General features: G+C 30.3%; 2 protein-coding genes across 8 annotated transcripts in view; both read left to right on the forward strand.

Annotated features, from left to right (window-relative positions):
• The window catches only part of LOC148629057 (brefeldin A-inhibited guanine nucleotide-exchange protein 1-like), a 36617-nt gene extending 26995 nt beyond the window's left edge, over nucleotides 1–9622 (forward strand). For 4 of the 6 annotated variants that reach the window (XM_088543128.1, XM_088543134.1, XM_088543149.1 and 1 more), the window contains 9 exons: nucleotides 548–571; nucleotides 1309–1583; nucleotides 2255–2333; nucleotides 2857–2974; nucleotides 3440–3582; nucleotides 3972–4146; nucleotides 4364–4502; nucleotides 4940–5057; nucleotides 5587–9622. In XM_088543128.1, coding sequence (XP_088399254.1) covers nucleotides 548–571; nucleotides 1309–1583; nucleotides 2255–2333; nucleotides 2857–2974; nucleotides 3440–3582; nucleotides 3972–4146; nucleotides 4364–4502; nucleotides 4940–5057; nucleotides 5587–5721 — 1206 coding nt within the window. In that variant the 3' untranslated portion in view covers nucleotides 5722–9622. The remainder of the gene's footprint in view (nucleotides 1–547; nucleotides 572–1308; nucleotides 1584–2254; nucleotides 2334–2856; nucleotides 2975–3439; nucleotides 3583–3971; nucleotides 4147–4363; nucleotides 4503–4939; nucleotides 5058–5586) is intronic. The other 2 variants (XM_088543140.1, XM_088543144.1) reach the window with 1 other exon arrangement.
• A 2055-nt stretch (nucleotides 9623–11677) lies between these two features.
• LOC148629058 (kinesin-like protein KIF16B) overlaps nucleotides 11678–27234 on the forward strand; it is a 33830-nt gene continuing 18273 nt past the window's right edge. For both annotated transcript variants that reach the window (XM_088543166.1, XM_088543169.1), the window contains exons 1-19: nucleotides 11678–11829; nucleotides 15238–15307; nucleotides 16160–16282; nucleotides 16996–17112; nucleotides 17419–17451; nucleotides 18323–18375; nucleotides 18645–18760; nucleotides 19364–19433; nucleotides 20824–20896; nucleotides 22475–22542; nucleotides 22740–22840; nucleotides 23124–23243; nucleotides 23772–23869; nucleotides 24055–24129; nucleotides 24608–24661; nucleotides 25125–25184; nucleotides 25592–25711; nucleotides 26545–26596; nucleotides 27051–27188. In XM_088543166.1, the coding sequence (XP_088399292.1) occupies nucleotides 11783–11829; nucleotides 15238–15307; nucleotides 16160–16282; nucleotides 16996–17112; nucleotides 17419–17451; nucleotides 18323–18375; nucleotides 18645–18760; nucleotides 19364–19433; nucleotides 20824–20896; nucleotides 22475–22542; nucleotides 22740–22840; nucleotides 23124–23243; nucleotides 23772–23869; nucleotides 24055–24129; nucleotides 24608–24661; nucleotides 25125–25184; nucleotides 25592–25711; nucleotides 26545–26596; nucleotides 27051–27188 (1588 nt within the window). In that variant the 5' untranslated portion in view covers nucleotides 11678–11782. The remainder of the gene's footprint in view (nucleotides 11830–15237; nucleotides 15308–16159; nucleotides 16283–16995; nucleotides 17113–17418; nucleotides 17452–18322; nucleotides 18376–18644; nucleotides 18761–19363; nucleotides 19434–20823; nucleotides 20897–22474; nucleotides 22543–22739; nucleotides 22841–23123; nucleotides 23244–23771; nucleotides 23870–24054; nucleotides 24130–24607; nucleotides 24662–25124; nucleotides 25185–25591; nucleotides 25712–26544; nucleotides 26597–27050; nucleotides 27189–27234) is intronic.

Consider the following 27234-nt stretch of genomic DNA (forward strand, 5'->3'; position numbering starts at 1 on the left):
CTTAAGTACCTGATTGCTGCTTTGAGAATGTCTCTGCATGGTTGTTGAATACAGTGTATTCATTTATGATGTGTGAGATTGCTTTGTATTAATGGTCGTGATTGTTTTAATGCACAAATTTGGTCCGAAAATTTGTCGCTACACTTTACTTATTCATTTTCATTTTGGAATACATCAAAAATATTTCAATCATAATTCACATTTCAGTAAACATGTTTAAATAGAATTTTAGGACATAGGTTGTAAAATTGTTTGATTTGGTTGTCAAGTAATAAATTATCTAACGTAAATTATTTTAAACATTTTTTTAGCAGATTTTACTTTTTTACTTATGTTTGTCCATATGAAAGATTTTTTTCTACTTTTAAGATTAAAAACAATCCCATGTTCAAATTCAGTGCTGTCTGTAAATTAGTATAGTTGATTTCAAATACTTAAAACTATTCGACAATACTAACTTTACCTTTGCTATTCTCTGAACGACTTTAAACCTAACTTATTAGTACTATATCCAATTCCACCATAATTTCTTTTCCTGGTATTTCAGTGCATAATTACTCAAAGAAGACAAGTGAGCAACCACTATACTCAATATCTAAACTGACAGTATAATTTCTTGTACTTTTTTTTTCAACAAACAGAAATATGTGCTAGTTTTCTACACAAGTTTATTCAGTCTTTCAAGTATCATATGGTATAATTATTAATCAGGATGCATGCTGTTTATACATATATTGCTAGCTTCTGTATCAATTACTAAAGCTAATTTAGCTTAGATCAATTAATGTGTTTCCGTCCACGTGAAAATGCTTTAAGTCTGAAAAAGGGGGATAAAGAATGTAGTTTTATCTGTCATTACAATATCTGTGTGATGTGTTGATTATTTTTATCACTGAACAGTTTTTGCAAGTTTAATGCAACTGTGATTTATTTTTCCTCATCGGAATATTTTTAGAAAATTATTATGAAATCTCTAATTTTTGAAAGCCTTGTCATGAAAAATCTTATTACCTAATTTGTATATATAATAATACATTGTAGTATATAATTATAAGTGAAAATCCCAAAATAGGTTTAACCCAGTTTAGTCTTGTCTTTACTACTCTTTCTACTTTCACTTTTTTCCTTTTTGAAAGATCAAATATTTTATTTTATGATTGCCATGTATTTATATACTACTTGATGCATCCTATTCAAAGTATCTTTTATAATTCTTTAGAGATAAAGATTGTAAAGTTTTTAATATAATTGGTGATTTGGCTAAAAGTATCGCTATGTTTTGTTTTGTTTTGTTTTTTTTTTTTTCAGAAAGCAGAATGGATGACGACGACATGTAATCATGCCCTGTACGCCATCGTTGATGTATTTACTCAGTACTATAGTGTATTACATACAGTGCTGTTAGATGAATTGTACCATCAATTACATTGGTGTGTCAAACAGGATAATGAACAACTAGCTAGATCTGGCATTAACTGTCTAGAAAATCTAGTCATTTCTAATGGGACTAAATTCTCACCTGAAGTGTGGCATAAAACTTGTGTAATTATGTTGGATATATTTAAAGATACCATTCCAACCAGGTGAGGTGTTTATACTCTGTTTTTGTTGTACTGGCTGGTACTGAATTTTGAAGCTTAATCTTAAATATTCAATATTGCCACATATGAGAAGTGCTTTTCATATGTTTTTTTTTACGTTTTTAGGGCATTAGAGAAACAGAATCTACACTCAATGCTTGTTGATTATGAATTTCCTGCATCTCATAAAATAAATTTTATAGTTTGAATAGCTCGGCAAACGTCGTGATCAAAACTATAAAATTTATTTCACTCGATGTGAGAAATTACGCAATCAAGTTGTTATCATTGTAGATTCTATATATCTACAATCTTAAATGAAGAATAGAATTCACAATGAACTTTTGTTGACTCCTGAATTATGGGATTAAGCAATATAAACACAACCAAAGGTATCCAATGGAGACTCTGAAATACTATACATCTTTTTTTCTACAGATATTTTACTAGTCAGTTTTAGAATGTTATATATTAGTTTCTGTTGAATTTACATGTACATCTTGTTAAAACATATATTAATATATGAAGAATAAGAGAATTTATTCTTTTATAGTTCTATACATTTTGACCAAAAAAAGTATGTGTTTATTAAAAACTAGACACTAGTGTTCACACGCTCTTTTTATTCCACTGTTGTAAATTTATCTAAGACTACAAATTACTTTTGTTTGTAGCCTTCTGACATGGAGTCCAGAACAGGGTGATCAAGATAATCAATCTCTACCTAAAATGGAATCCATGGAGGACTTTAATGTAAGTCATACCCTAGGTTTATCTTGCTGCATTTTTTGAAAAAAAACTTCTTTTTGCGAAATGCAGAAATTTGAGACATGTTGTCTGAGTAATTTTTTTTAAAAGTGCATAATGGTGAACAAAATTGTCAAAATGTACTTTTTACTGTGTAAACATATGCATTTTCAACTTTTTGTTCAAGTAGATTAATTGAATAATTATTGTAATCACTTATTTTTGGGCAGGTCTTTTCTAACTTAGTACTGTATTTCAATTTACATCAATAATATATTGTTTTTTTTTGGGCGTTTTTTTTTAAAGAAGGACCTAAAGATGTATCATAACTTAAGATGGGTTGTAAATTAGATATAATATAAAATATAGTGGAAAAAGTCAGAAAAATAGTGAAAAAGGAAGGCTGAGTTAGGCTGTAACTTTAATGTCCCAGTACATACATTTCTTAATAGAGATAAAAATATTCAGGAAAAAAATTGAAATCCCCTTCTTAGTAGACACACTGAAATGATTTTAACTTATTTTTCAGGACACACTTACACAGGATAATAATCATGAAAACAGGAGGTTGAGTAGAGCAGATAGTTCCCACAGTGTGAATAGTACTGTGTCTCAGGAATCAAGGGAACATAAAATCCCACGGTCAAGTAAGTTATCAAAGGTCATACCATAGTATTAAAATTTAAGGATAACATTTTTATTTGACTTAGAAAATTGAAGGTTATGCATAATCTTTTAACTGATAATGACCGGAAGAAATACATGTACCAGTACACATGATGGCATTATTATTTGCTTTTCTTGCATTTCCTATAAAGATTTTTTTAGCCTGCCAAATTAAGTGGTGAGATATTGAGTGATTACCCCTGAAAAGTTGGGTGCATCCATTTGTCTGTCTCCCAGTAGTTTTCAGATAATAACTTGAGGACAGATCAGTGAATTTTTTTTTGAAACTTTGCACAGTTGTTTAGTACTATAAAATACATGTTATGTTAAAAATCCAAAATGTAGTTTTGAGTTATGCCATTTTGAAATTTTTGCCACCCCCTTTTTTCACCATTATGTGGCAGGGTATTACTGAATGTTCCATGAATGCCCTATCTTTGTTTCAGAGGTAGCACCAGACCAGAAATTGTTCCAGGGATTACTTATTAAGTGTGTAGTACAACTTGAATTGATACAGACAATTGATGACATTGTTTTCTTCCCAACAACAAGCAAAAAGGAGGATGCTGAATACTTGGCAGCTGCTCAGGTACAATGATTTTATGATTAGGTAGAAGGTTCAGGTAATCAATTTATGGAAAAAGCTGTAAGTGCTGAAAGTTAACATAACATTGTTGTTATTTTCATAATGATTTGTAGTATTTCATCATTGATTTGATTCTTAATTATGCAATTTTCATTTATCTCATGAATATATTTTCTTGGAAAGTAATTTTCACTTTCATTAGAATGTTCTTGTAATGTCCATTCTAGTTTATTTTATGACAGCTTAGTTCAAATTAATTCTACCAAATGGAAGTTCTCTTGTTTCTCAAGAAAAATAATACATGTATATTAAGATATGTATCTATCTGTTAATATAGTTGATATCTTTTTTATCATACCACAATTGGGTTGTACAAAATATTCTATTTATAGCATAGTTTAGATACCCCTTATGAAGTAGACCAGACCCAACAGGAAGACCAAGGGATGTACCAGTTTCTCAGCAGTCCACAGCTCCTTATGCTGGCTGACTGCCTCCTAGAATCACATAAGTTTGCTAAAGACTTCAACTCCAACCATGAACAGAGAAATGTACTCTGGAAAGCTGGTAAGATTCAGGATCATTTTCAAGATTATAAGAATCTACCACAGTTCTGTAATTTTTCTCTTTAAATATTTATGTTAATGGGATGTTCGAGGCATATTGATACAGGTATTTTCATTGGTTTCTTATATTTAGTCTAATAAATAGAAGTTGGGTTCCAATCTATACCCAAGTGGAAGGTAATTGGAAAGTTATTTTAATGATTTGAGTATCTTTGCAGGTTTTAGAGGAAAAGTCAAACCAAACCTACTTAAACAAGAGACCCAGAGTTTAGCTTGTGTGTTTAGGATATTATTTAGAATGTACAATGATGATTCCAGGACTGGTGAATGGAATCAAATAGAGAATAAATTAATCAGGTACTAATTTTTAAACGTAACAAAACATTAATACAGTTGTGTTAATGTGTATTTTGCATCTATTTTAGAGTTTAATGGTTCTTCACAAACTTTCAAACTTTAAATTTGGATATTATCACCAGGGTATTTTATTTTTATTTTTGCTAAGTAGCTACTTGTACATGTTCAAATTTTTTTTATCCTGTTATCGTTTGAGTGACTAGATGATAGAAACAATGTCGAGCAACAACACATAACTTGTTTTATTAAACTGCAAACATGTTCATGTAATGAATTGCAGTGTCAATTAAGATATGGTTTCATAAACATGTAAAGATGTGAGTTGGCTAATCTTATGTAGACAATTTGAAAAGAAAGACTAACTTTGTTTGTGTTTTTCTTTGTTTTGCACTTTTATTATGTTCCAAATGATAATGAAAATGTTTCATACATTTCAGTGTATGTAAAGAATCACTACAATACTTCCTATCATTAGAATCAGATAGTCACAGAGACGCCTGGAATAGTTTGTTATTACTCTTACTTAACCGATTGTCTAAGATGAGTGATGACAGGGTAGGTTTATAAGATTCATTCGGGGAATTTTTTTTATTAGGAATTGATTCAATTTGCATCAATTTTAATGAAATTGTGCTTTAAGCAGAAGGCTGAAATTTATTGCTTCCCACTTCTGCCAAAGGTATGGGAACATGAATACCTCTTATGTTACCCCCAGTCATTAGTTATTAATATTGTTTCTTTTTAAATAACCCTTTGAAAAAACGGTAGTACCAGTAGACAGTTTGTATTAGAGACAATTGCACAGCTAACATACATGATTTGGATCCAGTATTTTTTTAATGAAAAATAGAGTTTTAGGTTGAAGCCAGTATCCTTAACTAAAGATTCATCATAGTTTATATGACAGATTTCAGTTTCTTTAAAAGTACAAGGTTTGATGCAATGGTTATGGGGGATCATACATTGATATCATAACACCTAACTGAATGCCACTGAATTGAAGAATTTTAACATGTTGGGCTACTGTGCTTGTGCTAAATTCCTATTCTTGTATATGAATGTTTTTTTTTTCTTTTTCTTTCAGTTCAGAATTCATGCTTCATCCTACTTTCCTTTCATGTGTGAGATGCTTATGTTTGACTTTAAACTGGAATTGAAAACAACCTTGAAGAAGTTTTTCATGAGACATGGACCAACTTTTAGCATCACACCAAGCTAGTGCTGAAACATGCATTTTAATATTGTTGTGATATTTTATTTGTGATACTGAATAGTCCATATATGTATATTATGTTCATGTGATCAACTGATTTTATGCTGTGTAGACTGAAGTGTACCTGTGTTGCAATCTGTAACATAAAATGACAATTTTAAGTATGATGAATATTTAACTTGAATACAATAAATTTTAAGGTCTTGCATTGAAACTTTTGATAAGAAATTTGTTTCCAGCTCTCATTATATTTTACACCATGCAAAAAGTGCCATATTTATGATGTGAAAGTCACAGTCTTCAACATCTAGAAAAGGTATTTGAATGTGTGCAAATGATTAGCCAAATCACTTTTAATCCCTAAAATAAAAGCTAGCAAATAAAATTTTTGACATTCAGCATTCATACTTGTTCAAAGAGGTTACATTTTAATATTTAAGCAGTAAAAGAAGTTGTTAAATTCATTAGCACTGATATATGTTTGTCAAATATTTATTTGTTCATATGTGATGAGAAAATGGTGTATAAAAGAAAAGGGAAAGGCTTCAGCCTTGTGTACATTCTCAAAAAACTTTTTGAAAACTAAAATTAATTAAAGGCTAACTTTATTATTTCTATTGAAAAGGTATATTGTGTACATTGAATTATGTATGTTGTATTCAATTTACTGTTTTGTAAATGTTTTAGTTATGGGTTTTTAGTGCATAAATTTCATTAGAGTAACTTCGTTTTTTCTTTGGGGGGATTTTAGTTCAAATTCCTACTGAACCACAAGACAATGAATCGGACTATTAAATTGCCACTCATTCAACAATAGAAGCCAGGTCAAGGTAGATATGCATTCCAGCTATGATTTTACTCATAGAAGTGTGCTACATGTATATTTCTACTGTGAAATGTGTATGTAAGATTTACTCATTGAATTCAGTTGTGTGTATATGACTGTGTACATTGTGTACTAGTATATGTGTGTTGTATGTGTTAATGTGTATTTGTGATGAACAAAGATTTTTTTCACATTTTAGTTTTATAGAAGATTATCACTATAGGTTGAATACAGAATTTAATTCTGTTGACTACATTTCTAGTGCAATATTAATATAGATCTTTTTTATTTTACTATTATTCTACTTCATTTGATTGATACGATACATTTAGGCAAGTCTAGCTTCCCCAGTTTTCATTTCAATCAAATTTAGGATTTAAAGCCCTATATTTGCATGTACATATAAATGTACCATACTTGTAACCTTCCCACAGTAGGGAGAGACTCCCATAAAATCTGTGAAAAATTTAGAATCTCCCACATAAAAACGTAAGATTTGTGGGAAGTTTTTGTAAATTATTATATGTGAAAAATGCTGAACAATTGAATTTTTACATCAAAAATTTGCTTTTGCATAAAAACCTCTCACATGTCAAAGATTAAAAGATATGATAAACTAGCTTTCTTAAAAGTATTCACCTTTTAAAATAGTTTGCATTGAGTTTAATACATAAATTAAACATAACTTATAGAATGGTGTATGATTTCCTTTTTGGCAAATCATTGCAGTATGTTACTGTGTCATTCTATGTGGTAACTATAAACTAACTAGTATTACATATATATATACTGGTAGATAGCAGAAATTTTCACAGTGAAACTATTTTCAATTATTCACATACAAGTTATTTTTTTCTTTGCCCTTCCCCCTTCTTTGGTATTTGGAGTGATAGTTCGATTGTTCCATTTCAATATCTTACAATTATATATCGTGCTTTATTCTGGACATTTTTCAAACATAAAGATTCAACAATGCTGTATCCCACCTAGACTTAGTTGTAGTTCTCCAAAGACTCTTGTATTATACTAATTTGTTAAATTATTGATATGATATTTATTTATGTATGTGTTTATTGACTCCTTAACCTGTGTTCTGGTGCTCTATATCTGCTTCTGTGCATTGTATCATAGGGTAGGTGGGTTTTGAGAGTGTGAAGTTTTCCGATCCGAGGCAAAAAAGTTTATATAAAATTTTACATATTCAAATTTTAGCAAGACTATGTGTTGACATACACAATTCAGCTCTTAGTAGATATAATGAATTTTGTTTTGTTTTGTTTTTTTTTTTGGATTGGGCGATAAAATATGCCAACATAATCACCCCATGAAAACTTACCAGTAATTATCAGGAGAAGCAATCTGTTCTGGGGTTTTTATATGCTTGCAAGTACGTTTGAAATATTTCAATGACAAATTAGAGTTATAGCTTTTTAGAAGTTATCTGTTTTCCTGTTGTTGTTTTGCGTTGATATTAAGTCTTTCATTGATTTTGTTTAACTGTTTTTGGGTTAATGCGGAAAATATATTCAGCAGAACTTAAGGGAAACCATTGGCTGATTTGCTAATCTTGTGTGATCATCAGTTTATTGTTCAATTTGAAATACTTGTATGGTAGTTTCCATACTTATCATATTCTTTTTGGGGGCTTTACATTTTATGGTATTATCTTGCTGTGTTCACCAGACCACTCAATTTTGACATTTGTCAATACTTGTGGATTTACATCTTATTAAATGCATAAATGAATTTCTAGTTCAGTTTATTTTTATTGTTTGCGGTATTGAAAGTATAATGTCAGTCCATTTGTTAAGATGTCTGATTTCTGATGGTACTTGTAAGTGTTGATTGTACTAATAAATTTATTGATAATGTGAAGGCATTTTGAGATTCTAGTTTTTTTTTCAGCTTTGGAATGGCAGTGTCATAATCATAGCAAATGAATGTATATTTCCTAATTGTAATATACAATGCAAGGACAAAATTAGGTGGATAATTTTTTCTGGTTTTATTTGTTTTGCTGAATTAAAAGATTTTCTAAAATATAAAACTATGTCGATATAGAAAAGCCCAGTTTATTTTATGCTACCTAGGATATGACAAATTTTCTCAGTTACAATGGCAACCAGAAATCTGCAATTTTGACCAATCCAGAAAAAATAGGATCCTTATTCTAAAATTGTTTCAATCAAAGAACATAATTTCCTGTTAACCATACCAACAAAGGTAATTTTAAAAACACTAAAGAGGCTGTCCATGCAAATACCAGGCAGTGGGTATCAAATGACAAATTTTGTTTTAAAAAATAATTCATCTTATTTATATTGCAAATGCATCCTTTATCAAAGTGGAATTTTTTTTTATTAACTGCAATGGTTAAAGAGAAATAAATAAAATAGAAAGCATTAAAATTTATTGAAAAGGGGAGACAACTCTTTCATTTTGTACAAAATTTGGTTGCTTTCTTAGGGAACTTCAAGTTCATTTTCTGAGCCATCATTAAAAAAAATATTGTACTATTCGACGTATACATGATATAGTCATTACATTGGAACAAAAAATTCTGTGGGATAAAATTGCCACCTACATCAGGAATTGCCTGATTTCTAAATGAACAGTCTCTTAAAACTTGCATTAATTGCCCAAAAAGTTCTGGAAATAATTTTTACAACATTAATTATTTGCAAAAATGATTGAAAACTATGCAAAATTTATATGGTTTATATGGATTAAAACAGTTATTGACTAATAACTCGTCATTAAAAAAAGAAGTAAGAATGTCCCAATTATTGCTTAGTGAGCTTTATTCAATTCTATGTTTGATTCTTAATTTATCTTGTTGTTGGTAGTTCCAATTTAAGTTCTGTGTTCCAAGGTGTGTTGTAGTACACATTTTCGTTTTTTATTTCATTGTTACGGACTTGTCTGAAAAGTTAGAAATGTAGATTTTGATAGTTTTCTGTTTTCTCGGCATTAATTTTGAAATATAAATTTGTTTTGTGTTATTTGCAGAAGAATAACTAATGTGAATTATATCCATATTATGTGTGGGAAAACTCATGATGAAATAAACGTTAAAGTTTTTCACCTGTTTTTTTTTTTTTGTACTGAGTTGTTCATATCTTCATCATTGATTTAAGCTTCCTCTGACTATAGACACTAAAATCCACTTACAAAATGAAAGAGTTGTCTCCCCTTTAATGTGAGCAAATACTGCAATTAAACAGAACTTGATTTCTAAAGAAAAGTGGCTGTAATCCCAGTAAGATCCAGTTTAAATTTTATGATGATGATGTGGCTCTAAGTAGAACTTGTTTTCATGAAATAAGTACATTTTATATAGACTTCTGGTCAGTTGTGCAAATTGAACCTCATGAATTTACTTCTTCCACATCACTTAAATGTTGCTTTGATGAAAACTGACAAACTTTTTATGAAAGATCAACATGCACAATTAAATGCTTCCTATTAAACACAGAACAAATTACAGTAATACAAATGTAATAGATGCACTCTTCTGACATGGAGCTCGAGATCTGTGGAAAAACCATTGTATCTTTACTTGTGAACAAAAATAGATTTTTTTTTTGATTTTTTTTTTTGGAGGGGGTGCATTTTTCACAAAAAACTTCATGTCAACTTCTCCCTTGTGTTGAGGTCCCCCAATGTTTGATCGATTACAATATAGCATAAATAAAAACTGTTTTGATTTTTCTATGTACTTCTGGATCGAGGATATGTACTCCCTGCTAAAAAAAACTCATTTTATATTTCATTTTAAATGAATTCCTCCATTAAACTAAGTTGAGTAGGACTTCCACAATATGTCAAAGGAACAGTTATAACAAATATTTTTGAATGAATTATTTGTTTCCATTGCATATGTATTTCTTTAAAATTCTAAAATTACCCAATAATATACATGTATGTGCATGAAAAATTACATTATCACACATTTTGAGAAAGTAAAGAAATGCATTTCATATGAAGTATGCAAAGTATGTAAACTTCCCAGAATGTTTCAGTTTGTAATGTATTGAAATAATGAATATAATACTGATATTTTTATGTGTGAATATGGAAGAATGATGTCACTGTCATAAGGTTTTACATAATATCCTGGTTTGCTCAAAAGGAATTGTGTGATTTTATCAACCAGAACACTCAATGTTACCAATCAAATTAAATTTATAATGGGACGTTCAGTAGTGTTTTATATTTTCCTTGCATTGCAGAATTTGGTCAAATCTAATACAAGAAACAGAAGATAAGATATAGTTAACACAAACAGATGCAATATACTAGACTGAAAAAAAAATGTTCATTATATTAAAAGGTTCTTTATAAAAATTCTAAAGCTTTATATTCAGTTGAGACAGTTTAGTTCCAAAACTATTAGCCTTTAGGGATGCTGGTTTACATAAATTAGGCTCTGAATGTTTGGTTTTTTTTTTATTTAATTGTGTATTTGTTGTCAAGTCATTTCCCATCAAACCCATAAAATATTACCAAGTGAGAACATGAGAACATTACTCATGTAATGGTGTCTTTTGTATACACTAAAACGAATGTATATTTTTATTTAAAGCAGGACAAGGCTAAAAACCACTAATTCCACTTTCCATAGGCTTCTATGCTAATTTCACAATATTCAATGGCTTCTCTGGACTTTACCTTAACTTTAACCTGCAGAGGACTATATATCAGCATGATTCTACATATGTCAGCTCACAATCCTCAGAATGGCATGTGGGGTTAGCAGACTTGCAGTGCAGTACTGGTCACCGGAAGTGAAGGGTCTATAAATAGCATGGGAAATCCCAGTGTTTTCACAAGATAGGGGTATATTTAAAAATCATTATGGAGATTAGGCTTCACATCACTAGAAGCAAAATGCACCTATAAAATGTACAGAAATGTTTTTCCTTTCAGAAACTGTTTAAATTTTTTAAATAAGATGAGAACTTTTTTCACAGCACTATGAGGAACAGGGGTAATTTCTGCGTAGGACTATTTTTGCCTACGTTCAAAATGCTCATTGGTTGAATTGGTGGTCTGTAACCACAAAAGGCACCAGGATTACGGGTTCGGGCTCGGGAACTGTTACATTATTTGCAATGTTTTCACTCGGAATTCATCTGAAGTTTTCATTGGTCTCGGGATTTTCGATACATTCTGTTAAAAATATATTTACCTGTCGATCTGACAGGTGAAAGGAGGAAATTTTGTTCATCTTTAGGCAAAATGACGTCTGTTAAGGTTGCTGTTCGTGTCCGGCCCTTGAACAATAGGTTCGAATTTATGATCTATGCATTTCTAAACTGAAACAGAACTAGTCGAATTCACGATATGCAACTTGTAATTGTATATAACTATAAACTTATCCAACTTCACTAGAATACTCTTCTCCTTCACTGGTTGTTAAAAAAAATAATTTATTGGTTACAATTTGATAAATTTTCAGCGTCTTTAAAGTGTCTTATATACAACTGTAGTGTTGTGGTAAAAATGAATTGATAAAAAAAAAGAATCAAAGAAAAGGATAGAAAACTTTAATTTTGATTCAGCATGATTATTACATACAAATGTAAGCTCTCTTGTACATAACATAAAAACAACTGTTAATGCACATAATTTACCATGCATACATACACAATTTTTAGCATTCAACCATAAGCAGTACCGTCACATAAGCAAATAAACAAGCCAAAATAAAAAAAAAGCAGAGAAAAAATATGGCTACTAGCATGCACTACATCTACATTCTTAGCCACTCCAGAACTGAAGCAGACTTTTATATTGGGAGAAACTACTTTCTGTCCTGAATTGTTTAGGCCAGCTGTTCCATAATACCAAGTTGCATACCAAAATGAATTTTTGTCAAAAGAAGAAGTTCTTACCCATTGGATATCCAAAATATTGCTATACCTGAAAGAATAATTGGATTGTTTTTTACTGATTAGGTTATTGAGACAATTTGGAGATAAGTTATTTAAAATTTTGAATATTTCAAGTGCCATGGTTCTGACGCAACAAATCTGTGGAGTAGACAGCCGAGCTCTCTAATATTCCAAATATGAAGAGATGCAATCATCATAGAAGAAGCAGAGTGCTTGTTCCTGCACTTTCTCTTATTTTTAGTGTTAGTTTCTGAGCAGAAATGCCAAGCCAAAGGGCAAAAAATTAAAATTGCTAAGAATGAATGTGTGAAAAATTGTAATTTTATTAAGTCTGGAAAGAAATGGGTCCAATCGTTAGTGAGTTACCCAACCCTAGGTAACTTACTAATTGCAGGTCACAACTAAGTGGGCCATTCTTAAGGTCCATTATGAGAGGACAGGTCTTGAGGAAACTTAAGTCTGGGATCTACTTCGTCAAGTTGAATCTTGGCCAGATTTTTCGCAAGTTTTATCATGCGAGTTTGAGAAAATTCATGTGCTAGAAACCTCTTTTCTACAGTCTTGCAGAATTTTGACCCTTAGAATGAGGGATCCTAAATTTTCCTATTACATTTTATGGACTTTTCCACCATTTATCTCTCATCACTAGCATATTTATTTGTATATTAAATCTCTTGAAAAATGTAAGTCAACATTATGATTATGCATTCATAAGATAATCATGAGATAGTTACTACAATTCCACCCTGAAAAGTGTAAAGTACTGACCAAAGGGAAGTTACTCATGATACAAACTATAACTACAACTTTTGTAATACTACTTTGGAACACGTATCTAGAAAGAAAAGGATATCAGAGTAACTATAGACAACAAACTTGACTTTGAACATCATATGAACAAAAAGATCAATTAAGCGAACAGAATTATGGGACTTTTGATCTTTCGTTTACATGCCTAAATGAAGAAAATTTCCTATTATTATACATGGCACTTGCGCAACCAAATCTCGTATATACCAATTGATGCAATATAGAGTCCATATAAAATAAAAGATAAAACAACATACCGAGGCAAGCAACTAAACTAATACCATTATTGAAAGATCTTGAATACCAAGAATGATGAAAGAAATTCAAACTTCCAACACTGACATACAGATGTACTAGAGAATATATATGATTGAAACTTATAAACTGACATCTGGAATATACGACAAAACATTACTAAGCTTATTGATATATAGAATTTACTGGGTAACTAGAGGGCACAAAAAGAAGTTGACTATTATTAGATGCAACAAAAAGCATTAGTTCAAACCACTTCATTCAACATATTGCACTAGTAAGGAACAGCCTACCTGGCCAGAAGATGCAGTTTATTTTTCTAAGGCTGTTGTGAGATGCTTCTACTTTTCTTATGTCACTGTCAATAACACGCCAGCATTTGGACCCATACAAGAGGACTGATTTAACATTACAGTTGTAAAGTTGGCATTTAATTCTCAGACTGTAGTCATTGGCCTTCCAGATGGACTGAAGTTGAGCAAATGCAGAGCATGTTTTATTGAGCCTTGCTTTTATGTCTTTCCCATTTCATTATCTTTACTTAAAATGCTTCCTAGGTTAGTAAAAAACTTCCTCTAGAGGTTACAGACCACCAATTCAACCAATGAGCATTCGGAACGTACGCAAAAATAGTCCTACGCAAAAATTACCCCTGTTCCTCATAGTGCTGTGAAAAAAGTTCTCATCTTATTTAAAAAATTTAAACAGTTTCTGAAAGGAAAAACATTTCTGTACATTTTATAGGTGCATTTTGCTTCTTGTGATGTGAAGCCTATTCTCCATAATGATTTTTAAATATACCCCTATCTTGTGAAAACACTGGGATTTCCCATGCTATTTATAGACCCTTCACTTCCGGTGACCAGTACTGCACTGCAAGTCTGCTAACCCCACATGCCATTCTGAGGATTGTGAGCTGACATATGTAGAATCATGCTGATATATAGTCCTCTGCAGGTTAAAGTTAAGGTAAAGTCCAGAGAAGCCATTGAATATTGTGAAATTAGCATAGAAGCCTATGGAAAGTGGAATTAGTGGTTTTTAGCCTAGAAGCTCTTCATTTGATATGACAGGTTCTGCTGGTGCATTGATTGTCATCACCTTTGTCTTCTTGGTACTGATGTTAAAACCAGTTTGTTTGGAAAGGATATTTAGTATTTAGTTTTTAGCCGACACTACAGGAACCGGAAGTGAAAGTAGTCAGCAAAAAACAGAATATCTAAGCATATTGGAATAAATGCGGTGCTCAACCCCAACAGTAGTATCAGGAATTCATCCTCTTTTGCAACCATTTTAGTGTCCAATATAAGCCAGGAATTGGATAGCTATTTAGTAACAATTAGTAAGATAAAATGAGATCAGGTTTCATGTGTTTTTGAGGCAACCATTCCTTGTGCAAAAATTTAGATACATGGACAATGAAACCCTGAATTGGTTTATGAATGCTTGATGATATTTAGATGCACCTCATACCCAATTATGAATTAATTTTCTCATATAAGTAAATTTTTAAAAAATGTTGGTAGTGGGTCCACTTTTTCCATCTTTCCATCAAGGTATTTTCTTTTGTACAAGAAATCATGGTTATATGATATTTTTCATATACATGTATGATACACCGGTAGTCTTATAATTTTGGAATGACCCTTTAGATGACTTGAATATTCTCAACCTTAACCAGACCACTATTTGTTTGAATCCTTTATCAAACACAAAGCTTCTTTTTTCATTCAGGGAGATAGATCTAAACAGCCATTTCATCATATCAATGGATGGAGAGAAAACTACTATCACCAATCCCAAGGTACATATAATGTGAATTTTATGTCTGACTGTCTTTTTAATAGTAAAGATCTATGGAAACATTGACATCAGTCATTTTTGGAGTGCTGAAAGTTTTGGAAATGGTTTGGTTAAGGGTTCATCATTACCTTTCAGTGCGTAGGGTAAATTGTGTTGAAATATAGCCCATATTTGTCAAAAGGTGATAATGAATCTTATATATAAAGTACACTTACTAAAAGCGATAATAGATATTAGCACATTATCAAAGTACCTTATTAGGAACATACAGGTATGATATGTTTACAAAAACTTATCCATGTTAAAGTGGGTAAATGTGACTTTAGCTGTGGTATGTCAAATAGGGCTTTGCACATACATTGTTCTTGATTTAAAATGGTAGACATCAGGCTGGACAAAAAAGACTTTGTAGGGGAATAAATAAATGAGTTTGAAACTTACTAATACATGTATTTTCTAATCATTTCCAAGTTATATCTGTTTCTACTTTCAGTGTGAGCTTTTGATATTTGTTAACTTTTCATAATAAGATTTTGAAATTTTGGCATATGGGTTACCATCAATCTGTATTTACAAAATTTTGACCAGAATTTATTTGTATAGACACTGCCCATAGAGATATATTTTATATCATAATATCTAGCTTCGTAAAATTAATTTTTTGTCATGCCTTACTAATCTAGATTAACTTTATTTACTTGTACTTAAATAGCAGCTAGAGATTTTAATAAATTTGATACTTTTTGTTCAAATGCCCTATCGTAATTACATGTGTGTTAACTATTAAATAAGATAAATATCAATACAACAAAGAGATTATAAATGTATACAAGAAAATTTTTAATATTTATAGATTCCAGAGAGGTCTATAGAAGGAGAACATGCGAAAGATGCTATGAGAATAAAGGATTTTACTTATGATTTTTCTTTCTGGTCCGTCAGTAAGGAGGAAGCTAAATATTGTTCTCAACAGCAGGTATACCATCTGTCCATATAACTTTACCAAATTAGTCTGTTATTCAATCTTTAAACTTGAGAGGTCAAATTTGAAATTGTTTTACACTACCAAGATCAAAGCTTAAATTCATTGAAATGATTCTCAGTAACAGGTTTTCAATAGTTGTCTTTTGGTCAAAACTTTTTTGAAAATACCTTTTTCATGATTAATTGCCCATAAGAAGCCATTGTTCATGAATTTTGATTTTTGTCCTCAGATAGTTTTAGAAATTCGGTACTATTTATAAAACAAATGCAATGATATTTTATTAAATATATACTGGATATTATGCATAGAGCATGGGTTTTATTGCTGCCATTGATGAAATTAGTTTACGAAGACTTCATATTGAATTTCCATAGCAGTTCAGTGATTTTGGATTAAAGTTTAATACATGGTAATGGGGCATTTCTAATGACATTTAGATTTTCAATTATTTATGAATTAGCATATTTTATAAAAAAAAAAATGTCTACTTTTGATAGAACTTTTTCGGCTTGAATATGATAAATTGGTCTGGAAAAAAAAACAAATCTAAGTGAACTCTGCTTTAGATTTCCTTGCATTTATAATTATTGGAGATTTTTCTACTGAAGAGAAGTTTACCTTATGAACTTCTGTAGTCTGTTGCTTTTCTTCTTGTCCTTACTTATCCAGGTGTAGTTCTAATTTTCTATTGTTTTTGTTTAAAGGTATTTGATTGCCTAGGTTCTGATGTAGTGACTTCATCCTATGATGGTTACAATGCTTGTGTGTTTGCCTATGGACAAACTGGATCAGGCAAAAGTTACACAATGATGGGTAATCCTGTAAGTGCAAGAAAAAGTAATGCATACACATTTTATCTTCACAAAGCAAAGAATTCTTACTGATGAATCTATATTCATGCCTTAAATGACATGGTAGAAGTTTTCAGAATAGACAATCAGTGTCAAAGATTTAATAGTCTTTTTTTTTTTGCTTCACAATGACCACTTGACCATGTAATTTCAATTATCTTGAATGCTCTAAGATTTATAGTATGAAAATTACCAATTTTTATTTATATATATATGAGTTTGTTATGTTTTTTTTTCGAACTATGAATAATTAGAATATTCATTTATATGTTTTAGGATGACCAAGGATTGATACCAAGAATTTGCCAGGTAACTATATAGCAAGAGTGATGTTCATTTAGGAGAAAGCCTGATGCAGATTATAATTTTTCCCTGGATTTGTTTTATAGTTGTCCTTCTCAGTTATCCTTCGTAATTTTTCCAATAATTTACTTATATCTCTCAAAGTAAGAAAGTACAATGTACTACTAACAAAATGATCTGCTGAAAAAAAAATCTTCATTCATGTAGTGGTTTATTGAAAGTGCTATTAATACAGAAAATTATGAAAGTTTTTGGATGTTTGGTTTTATTTATTTTCTTCCGCTTCCATCTATTGTCTTTTGAACTAAGTAATCTTGGTACTGTAAGTTCGGAAGTATTATCGATATTGATATGTTCTTCAATCACTTTAATGCTGTCAGAAAGCACTATTGTTTCAAATCATGATCAAAATAACAACTTTTTCAGCTGTGAAAACTTCACCTTACTTATTCCTCTTAAGGAGAAATCTCTGTAAGAAACAGGCAAAATGGGAAATAGCAGAAACAGTCATGTCAAAAACCCACTGATTTGACAATGCTACTTCACCCAAGGATGATTTCTCTATTTGAAAATACCACTATCTGATCTCTGCATCACTGTGTTTATATTTATATAAACATAAATTTATAATAGAATGTTAAAAAAATGATATATATGACAGAGTTATCTGCCCTTGCAAAGTTCATTTTCAGCCCATTTTAATGAAAATATAACTCAATTTACCAAAATGGTATAAAAAATCTTAACTTATTTTAGTGCAAATAGTCAAACTACACTTTCAAAAAGGTTTTTTTTTTTTCTTGCCACGTTTCACCCACTGCCTGATTCTTACAGAGACTGACACTTAATAAAGATTTGTCTTTGTGGATACTTATAGGAACTGTTTACTAGAATGAGAGAGGATGCTACAACTTACAGAGTAGAAGTGAGGTATGTTGTCACTCAGCAGAAGGATGTTTTAGTTGTTTTTTTTTTAAACAGCTGTCTTTTTGGTTTATTTTTATAGTTCAGAGATTTATAAACATATTGTGGAACAAATGTAAATAACATATTTAATGAATACTACTTCTGTTCTTTCAGTAGAAAAAAAATGATGACAATTATTAAAAAGCAATTACAAAATTAATTCTAATTTCTAAACTCACTATTAAAGACAAAATTCATTTTCTGATTTTAATATTTTATTTACTGGAATGTAGTTATATGGAAATCTACAATGAGAAAGTTAGAGATTTGTTAAAACAGACTTCAAACACAAAAGCAGTTCACAGTCTCAGGGTGAGAGAACATCCTAAAGATGGACCTTATGTGCAAGGTATTATTGTCAAACACCATAGTTTTTTATTTTTTCCCCATTTTATATCCCTCATTACTAGGTATTTTTTCTGGCTATAAATAATGTAAAAAGTACCCTCATGATTTTTTTGGGAGGATAGTAAAAAAGGTAAAAAGAGAAGCCTCCTTCCTTAATTGGTTTTCATAAAAATGACCTGAAAACTGAGAAACAATTTTGAATTGCCTAAGATTGAAACTTGTGAATATGTTTTTAGTCGTACAAATTATTATACTAGTTTTTTGTCTCGTGTATGGACCAACAAAAAAATCTAATTTGAAGTGCTTGGCTATCAAATTTTAAACTCCAGCACAACATCTCACAAATACAGTGCTTTTCAACAAATATTCTGTCCAACGTATCCTTTGGAGACAAATATATGAAAAGTATAACTCAACAAAAAACTTTGTGAACCCATAGAGTAATTGGCAGAAGATGAACTGGTTTGCTGCTGATAAATAATATTAAATATTGGCCTGAGCTACGTATTATTTTAGGGTTCTATATTAACATGAGTATCATGAACTGTTTGTTAATTAGCTTTCAAGTTTATATGATGTATTTATATATTAATTTTTTTTGCAGATCTTTCAAAACACATTGTAAATAACTATGAAGATGTAGAAGAACTAATGACGAGAGGAAATTCTGTCAGGTATGACAACGTGACAATATGGCCGTAGAAATTATTATCGTCTGTTTTCTCACTCAATACATACATGTATCACAGTCTTTCTTAGAACAGTTTAATATATGAATTCTTGAGACTTTTCTTAAGAAGTTTTAAGTAATCATATAAATTCAACGCTTATTTATAGCTGTTGCAGGTTTTTGCTTTGATAGGGCTCTATATAATCAGAAATGGCTGGGGTTGTATTATAGCTCATACATGTATATCAAAAAGATTTAACAAATGAAGATATTGGATAAAAATTGGATAGACCACAATTATTATCTTGGCTGTCTTTGTATTCCACTTACATTGCTGCTAATGAATTTTATATCACTATTTTATCTTTAATCTGAAAAAATGTTACTTTAAACATAAAGAAAATCCATGTAGATAAAGTTTCATGTGTTTGAATAATAGCAAAGGACACTCTGTTGGTTTTCCTTTTGTCTGAAATTTTTGAAACATAGAATTTTAATTGACCAAAGTATTTTTTGTGATAAGAAGGGTCTCATCTCATTCAAACCTTTATCTTTAAATCATCAAGATTTGATCAGTATTTAGAAAAAGTTAGGTATTAACGTTCAGGAAAATATGCACTTTGTCTTTCTAACAATTTTTTTATACTCTAAAATGTGATATTAAAATGAGATAATACCTGAATAATGTGATGCTGTAACGACCAGGAGTTGATTGTGTATTATTTAAGGGCAATTAAAATGATCACAGTTTTAATCCTGTAGTTTGATTTTTAAATACCTAAGTGAAGTTCAGTTTTTATGAATAATTTTTTGATGATTTTTTTCATAGAAAATTTTCCTATCAGCAGTCAAATCTGTGAATACTATTAAACACTTAGGTTTCTTCTAATGACTGTTTTAATGCACTTATTTAGTAGCAGTCTTTATAAAAATCTAACAAGAGGTGATTCATGCATGTCAAAACCCACAGAATTTCACTTTTATTTCTTAATTCAAAAAAGTTACATTCCACATATAAACCAGCCTTAGTTTTTTCTTTTGTTGTTATGCTTTTGAGATTAAAATTGTACAAAATGTATAGATTGTACATTAATTAGCACTTTACAAGAGTCATCCTTCTTGACTATGTTGATGAATGTTTGGTTTTCTGCAAAATTCAGATATGTATACAGAAAAGGCTATAGCTACATGATTATATGGTGTATTTATATTGGAAAAGCATCATTTGTTTGGTTGGTTTAACTACACCTTGAATCACCTTACCATTGTCATTGTCTGAAGTTTATGTGGACTGGTACTTAAATAACTTAGTATCTAACAAAATTTGTACACTATAGTGTCGTAGTTAATATTTACAAGATATAAATTATTTATAAAGATCAACATTTTGACAGGGTAACAGCAACAACTAAAATGAACGATGTTAGCAGTAGGTCACATGCTATATTTACTTTAGTCTTTACACAGGTATGCTTATATATATATATATATACCAGCATTATTCTGATGCATGTACTGCTTTTTGCATATTTACACAAAAAAAGTAGAGAATATTGTAAGAAAGTGTACTCTAAACCAAATTATTATACCTACACTTAATATGGATGGTATATTGGAATCATCTCTACCATTTGTCAGTCATTTGGCCAGAGTTTCATCATTATCTCGACTCCCACTCACTGGGCAGATTGATATCAAAGTTTGTATGGGGCATATGTTGAAATTGATTTTAGTTGCAGTTCAATATCAATTTCTTGAAGGAGGGTATTCTTAGCATGACAATGTGTACAGCTTCATGACAACGTGTACAGCTTCATGTTCTCATAAAGCAATTTATTTTTGCTGATTTTGCAAGAAAAAAATTCCAAAAATAATCACAGCAAATAGGTCCCTTTATTATGAACTAGATATCAGACAAATAGAAGTTGTAAAAATGAATAGCTGCAAAATTGAATTTATGTCCTGAAAAGCAAAAAAAAAGAGTATCCATGAAAAAAAGTTGGTTAAAAATACTTCCTATTTTTTTTTCTAGAATTAAGATTTCTAATGTGTGTTAGTTATATTGATTTTGGCTAATTTGAAATCACAACAATGAAAGATCAGTACTATACAATGAAATATTTAAAAGTGGTAACAAAATGATATGAGAGATTTTATAATTTCAAAACCATTAGTTGTCTATAGTTTATATAACATTAACATGAAGTTAATAGTTTTACTATTTTCTTAGTGTTAGCATACCACACTTCTAAAACTTATAACTATTTTACTGTTTAGTAAGAAGAAAGCATAATGAATGAGAAAAATTTGCATGTTAGAGTTCTATTAGAATTGTATACAGAAAATGTACTTTGATATCATAAAGAGCATTTATTGTACATTTTGTATTAGTGATTATTGTATATGCTGTGTAGTTCGGTTGTATTCTAATGTAAAAACAAATCCACATTTAAGGATTCAAGACATTTTTATTCTATTTTTTCCAGCTTTTTATTGTATCACAGGAACACAATGTTTTTCTATGACATGGAGAAAAACCATGAGTTCAAAAATAAGTTAAATGGTTCAACAATTGCTTGTTTTAAGAACTAGGCTTACAACTATGTTGCAATTTTGCAATGATAGAAATATTACAAACATTTTTTTTTTAAATGCATTTATAAATTGGTTTATTTTTTACCATGTCTCATTTTGTAGTTTGGTATTTCAACTACAATACCATTTCTGCTGATTAACATGAAAACATAGAACTGAAGGTTTCAGTACTTCTTCTATCAATTTTAAGGTCTATTAGTTTACTAATGGTGACAGTATTACACAATGTATCTATCTATTCAAGAAATTATTCTTATATCTCAACACCAAATATACCATTTGAATAAACAATGTAAAATTTTAATATCAATGATTTTTAGTAACTAGTAGTTGTATATGTACAAGTTAAAGAATGTTACAATTGACTTTGATATTATTGTGAAGGTCATACTGTATATGAATAGTAATTGAGTATATAATATGAATAAAATTTCCTGATTTATATTGTAGGCTAAGTTTATAGATGACCTACCTTGTGAGACTACCAGTAAAGTACACTTAGTGGATTTAGCTGGAAGGTATGGTTTCTACATTTGACCTAGACCATTAGATATCTGTGTACTCCTCATTTTAGTTGGTGTTGAGTTTCAACATTACAAGTTCATGCCATCTTCATTAGTTACATGCAAGTGTAAACACAGAATGCTTTAACTTGTTGAAGTTCTTTATTTTTGTTTTGTTTTAGTATGCAATAATTTTATCTCTTTTTTTTCAGTGAAAATGCCGATGCATCTGGAGCCACAGGTCAAAGGTTAAAGGAAGGGGGCAACATCAACAAATCTCTTGTAACACTAGGAACAGTTATATCATTACTTGGTAGTATCTATATTCTTAAAAACAAATGGTTACTTTAATTTTTACCATCTCTTTACTGAGTAACAATACACCACTGTTATCAAAGATGCAGAATGTGTTTGTTTTAATTTAACAATGGTTATTACTTCAAAATTAAACCTGTGTATAAAGGACATATCAATAGCTCATATTTGCATGAGGAGAGAAAAATACAATAGTAACACAACTTCATCATGAATTTGTGTTCTATAATGATTCTGCAGCTTCATTGTAAAGGGAGATAATTTAATTCAAATATTTACAGCTAAAAATTGTAGTGGTGGTAAGGATGGCAGACAGGTGTTTATACCATACAGAGATTCTAAGATAACATGGCTGCTGAAAGACAGTATAGGTGGAAATGCTAGGACTATTATGATTGCTAGTCAGTATTATTTTATAATATATTACTAGAGAAACATTGGATACCTTTTTTCAGCAAATGATTTATAAAGCATGTAACTTTTAAACATCTTGGCAGTGATTAAATTTTCCTTAGCTGCTTCCAACCATTTCATACATTTTGACTTATCTATAATTTTATGAGGAGTCTTGTCTTGATTTAAACTATTTCTAAACTCTTGAAAATTAAATTGTATTTCAACTTGCTTGCTAGATTTTATATGTTAACAATCAAAGTTTTATAATCCTAAATAGAGATATAATTTGAATATTCCTACTGGAAAAGGAGTCTGTATGTATCACACTGACCATAAAAAGTATTACGTATGATTATTACAGTAATTAAAATAATCTTTTCTTAAAGGCTTCAGCCTGTAATAAAATATGGATTTGTCATTTCTAATCCCATGTTGACAATGTTTCTAGTGAATGTGCTGTTAAGTGTAAAAGTAGTGAATCAAGTTAAATATGTATTTCTGGTAACCTTTACTTTAGAATGTTCTTTTTCCAGCTATATCACCAGCTGATGTTAACTATGGTGAGACTCTGAGGACATTGAGGTATGCTAACAGGGCCAAAAATATTATCAACAGACCTACTGTTAATGAGGTTAGTGAAAATAAATAAATCATTATATATCAATAGATAAGATTTTTCAATAAACATATTGGTTCATCCACTATTATTGTACATTTTAATATCTCTTAAGATTTACTTCAAGTTCAAAGTAATTTAAATATTACAATGTGGCAATTTTCTTATGTAAATGTCTACACTACACTACTATTTTGCAGGATCCTAATGTGAAGTTAATCAGAGAACTGAGAGCTGAGATATCTAGATTAAAGGCACTCCTTGGTGGCAGTTTGGTAAGAATTTTTCTTGTTATTTCAAGTTAAGAACCATTTCTTCCTGAAATGGGAAATAGGTTTTCTGGTATCCAAAGTAAATCCTCTCTGAATATGTATTATTACTAAATGAGGTTCGTAAAGCAGTTGTCCTGCTCAATAAGTTTGTGGCTATGCAATGACCCTCATGTCCATTGGTTTAGCTGTCTTTTCCTTTTTTGGCACACTTCGGTCCTCAGGTTCATATAGAAAGAAAATGTTCTACAAAACCTTTTAGGCTGTAATAAGATGTCTGTGACCACCCATAACAGGTCATGTTTCATCAAGGTTTATGCTGCATTAACATTTTGGAGTTATGGTTTCCTTACATCAAAAAATTTGAATATGATAGTGTCTGTATTCATCAGATCAATTTCTCTAGGTTTAACATAGTATAATACAAAGAACATACCGAACAAGATTACATAATTTTTCAAAACACTTAATTTTACTTATTCAGGATAATATTGTTACTCCTAAAGTTCAAGAGAAACTGCATGAGAGTGAAGCAAGGGTAAGTTGAAATAAATTGTAGCAAAAATGGCAAGAAAAAAATGAAGTTGTTGTGTCAAATGTTGCATTGCAAATTGAAAAGTGTAATACAGTGAATATATACCTAATAATGCAGAGATAAATTCGATGTTTTTGTGTTGTGTAGCATTTTATATTCTCAACATATATTCATGTAACTTCATGTAGTTCATGTACAAAATACTCTGCTAATCTTATATATGAAACAGAGGATAGTCTACATAAAGATAAATTTGTGTGTGAAAATAAAATATTTACTCATAGAATCAGTTCTATGCTAGACTAACTCATAATTGATTTACTCATCTTACAGGATCCTGAATATGTTTGGTAATGTGACATTTTCATTTGAAATGAAGATTGAAATTTTCCTAATGTATGGTATGATAGTATCAAAACTGTAAAACTGATTATAGTTTAAATTATCACTTGTTTTGTTTTGATAGGTAAAAGTGTTGACCCAAGAATGGACAGGAAAATGGAATGATTCTGGAACCTTAATTAAGGTAGAAAAACATATGATTTTGTTTCATTTTAAAAGTGAAATATTTGCTTTTCATCAGTTTTATTGCTGTGAAAAAAAATAGGTCTTTACTATGGTTCATTCAAATCTCTCTTATCATATGTAAAGGAAAGGTTTGTGTTTCAATACAAAGAAAAATAATTTTTTTGCCAACAAGATACATTTTTAAAATCTCTCAACATGCACATATTTTTGGTGAAATAAGTTAAATAATGGTATTTAATTGGTTTACGCTTATACAGCCAAAACTGATTGTCTATCCCAAAGTTGGTGCTTCATTTGGTAGCAGGATAAAATTCAATGTGTATCTTGTATAAAAAAGTAAAGATTGTATTGTTTTCTTATGATCCTATGGTACAAGTTTTATGTGTGATATATTTATTCCTATAGAATGATGTAATAGCTGTACGTAAGGAAGGACTAGGTGTAGTACTAGACTCACAATTGCCCCATCTGATTGGTATAGATGATGATATTTGTAGTACAGGTATCATGCTGTACCACATTAAGGTAAGATTACTGGTATCTTTGTGTTATGTTTTTCTTTTGTAGATACATATATTCTTTGAAACAAGTAAATTATCATTTGTAAAAAATTATAATCACTTGTTATACTCCCACAAAAAAGGAGTATATAGAAATCAACCTGTCTGTGTGTCTGTTTGTCTGTCGGTTGTTTTATTCATCTGTCCAATTATCTTGTATGTTCATCTTCTACTAAATTGCTCAATTTTAAAGTTGAAGTAAGGTTATAAATCATATACAGATGTGCATGAAGGAAGATAAGTGTTGGTCTGTGTCTCTTAATTGAGATAATCCGTCTTAAGGCGTTTATATGTTAAAAATTCGTAAGCCCAACTGCTGCTGAACTGTTCAGTGGTTTTGAATGAAATTATTGGAAAGTTAGGTATCATATGTAGATGTGCATGAAGACAGATATTTAATGTTAGGTCATTGCAAAAGTAGTGTGTCCAAATTACGGAAGCAGAGATATTCTCTTTTCATTTTGCTTGTTTAATTGATTTCCTACCAACTGATAAGATATTTTACTTGCTTCATCATCAGAGTAGTCAAAAATTTGTTTACTAGTATGAGATTAAGTAGTTAGGAATATGACATATAAAAGAAACATTTACAAGTCCAATGACTCAAGACACTAGTTATTTTCAACCAATAATATAACTTTGAAGTCTCTGTTGTGTCCTAGATTGAAATGAAATAGACCATAACAGAATGACGAATTATGATACAGATCATACTGAGTACTGGATCATTCTATGACTGTTTGTTACCATTCTGTACTATAGTTTCAATATTGACTATTCAGATGTTTATATTTATAGGAAGGTAAAACAACTGTAGGAAGACCTGACGCTGAAGTCATTCCTGATATAGGTAAATAACAGGCTTAGATATGATCTGGTTCATAGTCCTGATACAGGTAAATAACGGGCATAGATATGATCTGGTTCATAGTCCTGATACAGGTAAGTAACAGGCTTAGATATGATTTGGTTCATAATCCTGATACAGGTAAATAATATGCTTAGATATATGGTTTTTAGTTCATTTATTGACATTATGGTTTCATTTGGATACATTTTGTATCATTTTTCTATTGAAATCAGTATACTTACATTGATTAATATTTAGGTATGGTTCCATATAAAAATCCAACAGATATGTAAGAATGGATGACACATGATGGTTTCCAAATTTAAAAGCCACACATTTTCTATTGCTTTTGTTTTATTCTGGTTAATCTTTCAGTGGTCTTTTTACTGTGTTACACTGTTTATACCATTGCATGCAGAATTTGTTGTTATCAAAAACACCTTTGTTCTTCTAGTCTTAGCCGGTATTGAGATTGAGAAGGACCATTGTGTAATAGAATACCAGAATGAGGAAGTAACTCTACATCCAAGTGATGGTGCCCTGTGTGTTGTTAATGGGACTACAGTTACCAGTCCTATCATATTATGTCAAGGTAAGGGTTTGTCCACGTGGTACAATTTGTCTAAGATGTGTTGTAT

The sequence above is a fragment of the Perna viridis genome, chromosome 1 (assembly GCF_037379345.1).
Source record: "Perna viridis isolate PV_CMFRI_1.1 ecotype Kerala chromosome 1, ASM3737934v1, whole genome shotgun sequence".
NCBI classification, from domain to species: Eukaryota; Metazoa; Mollusca; class Bivalvia; order Mytilida; family Mytilidae; genus Perna; species Perna viridis.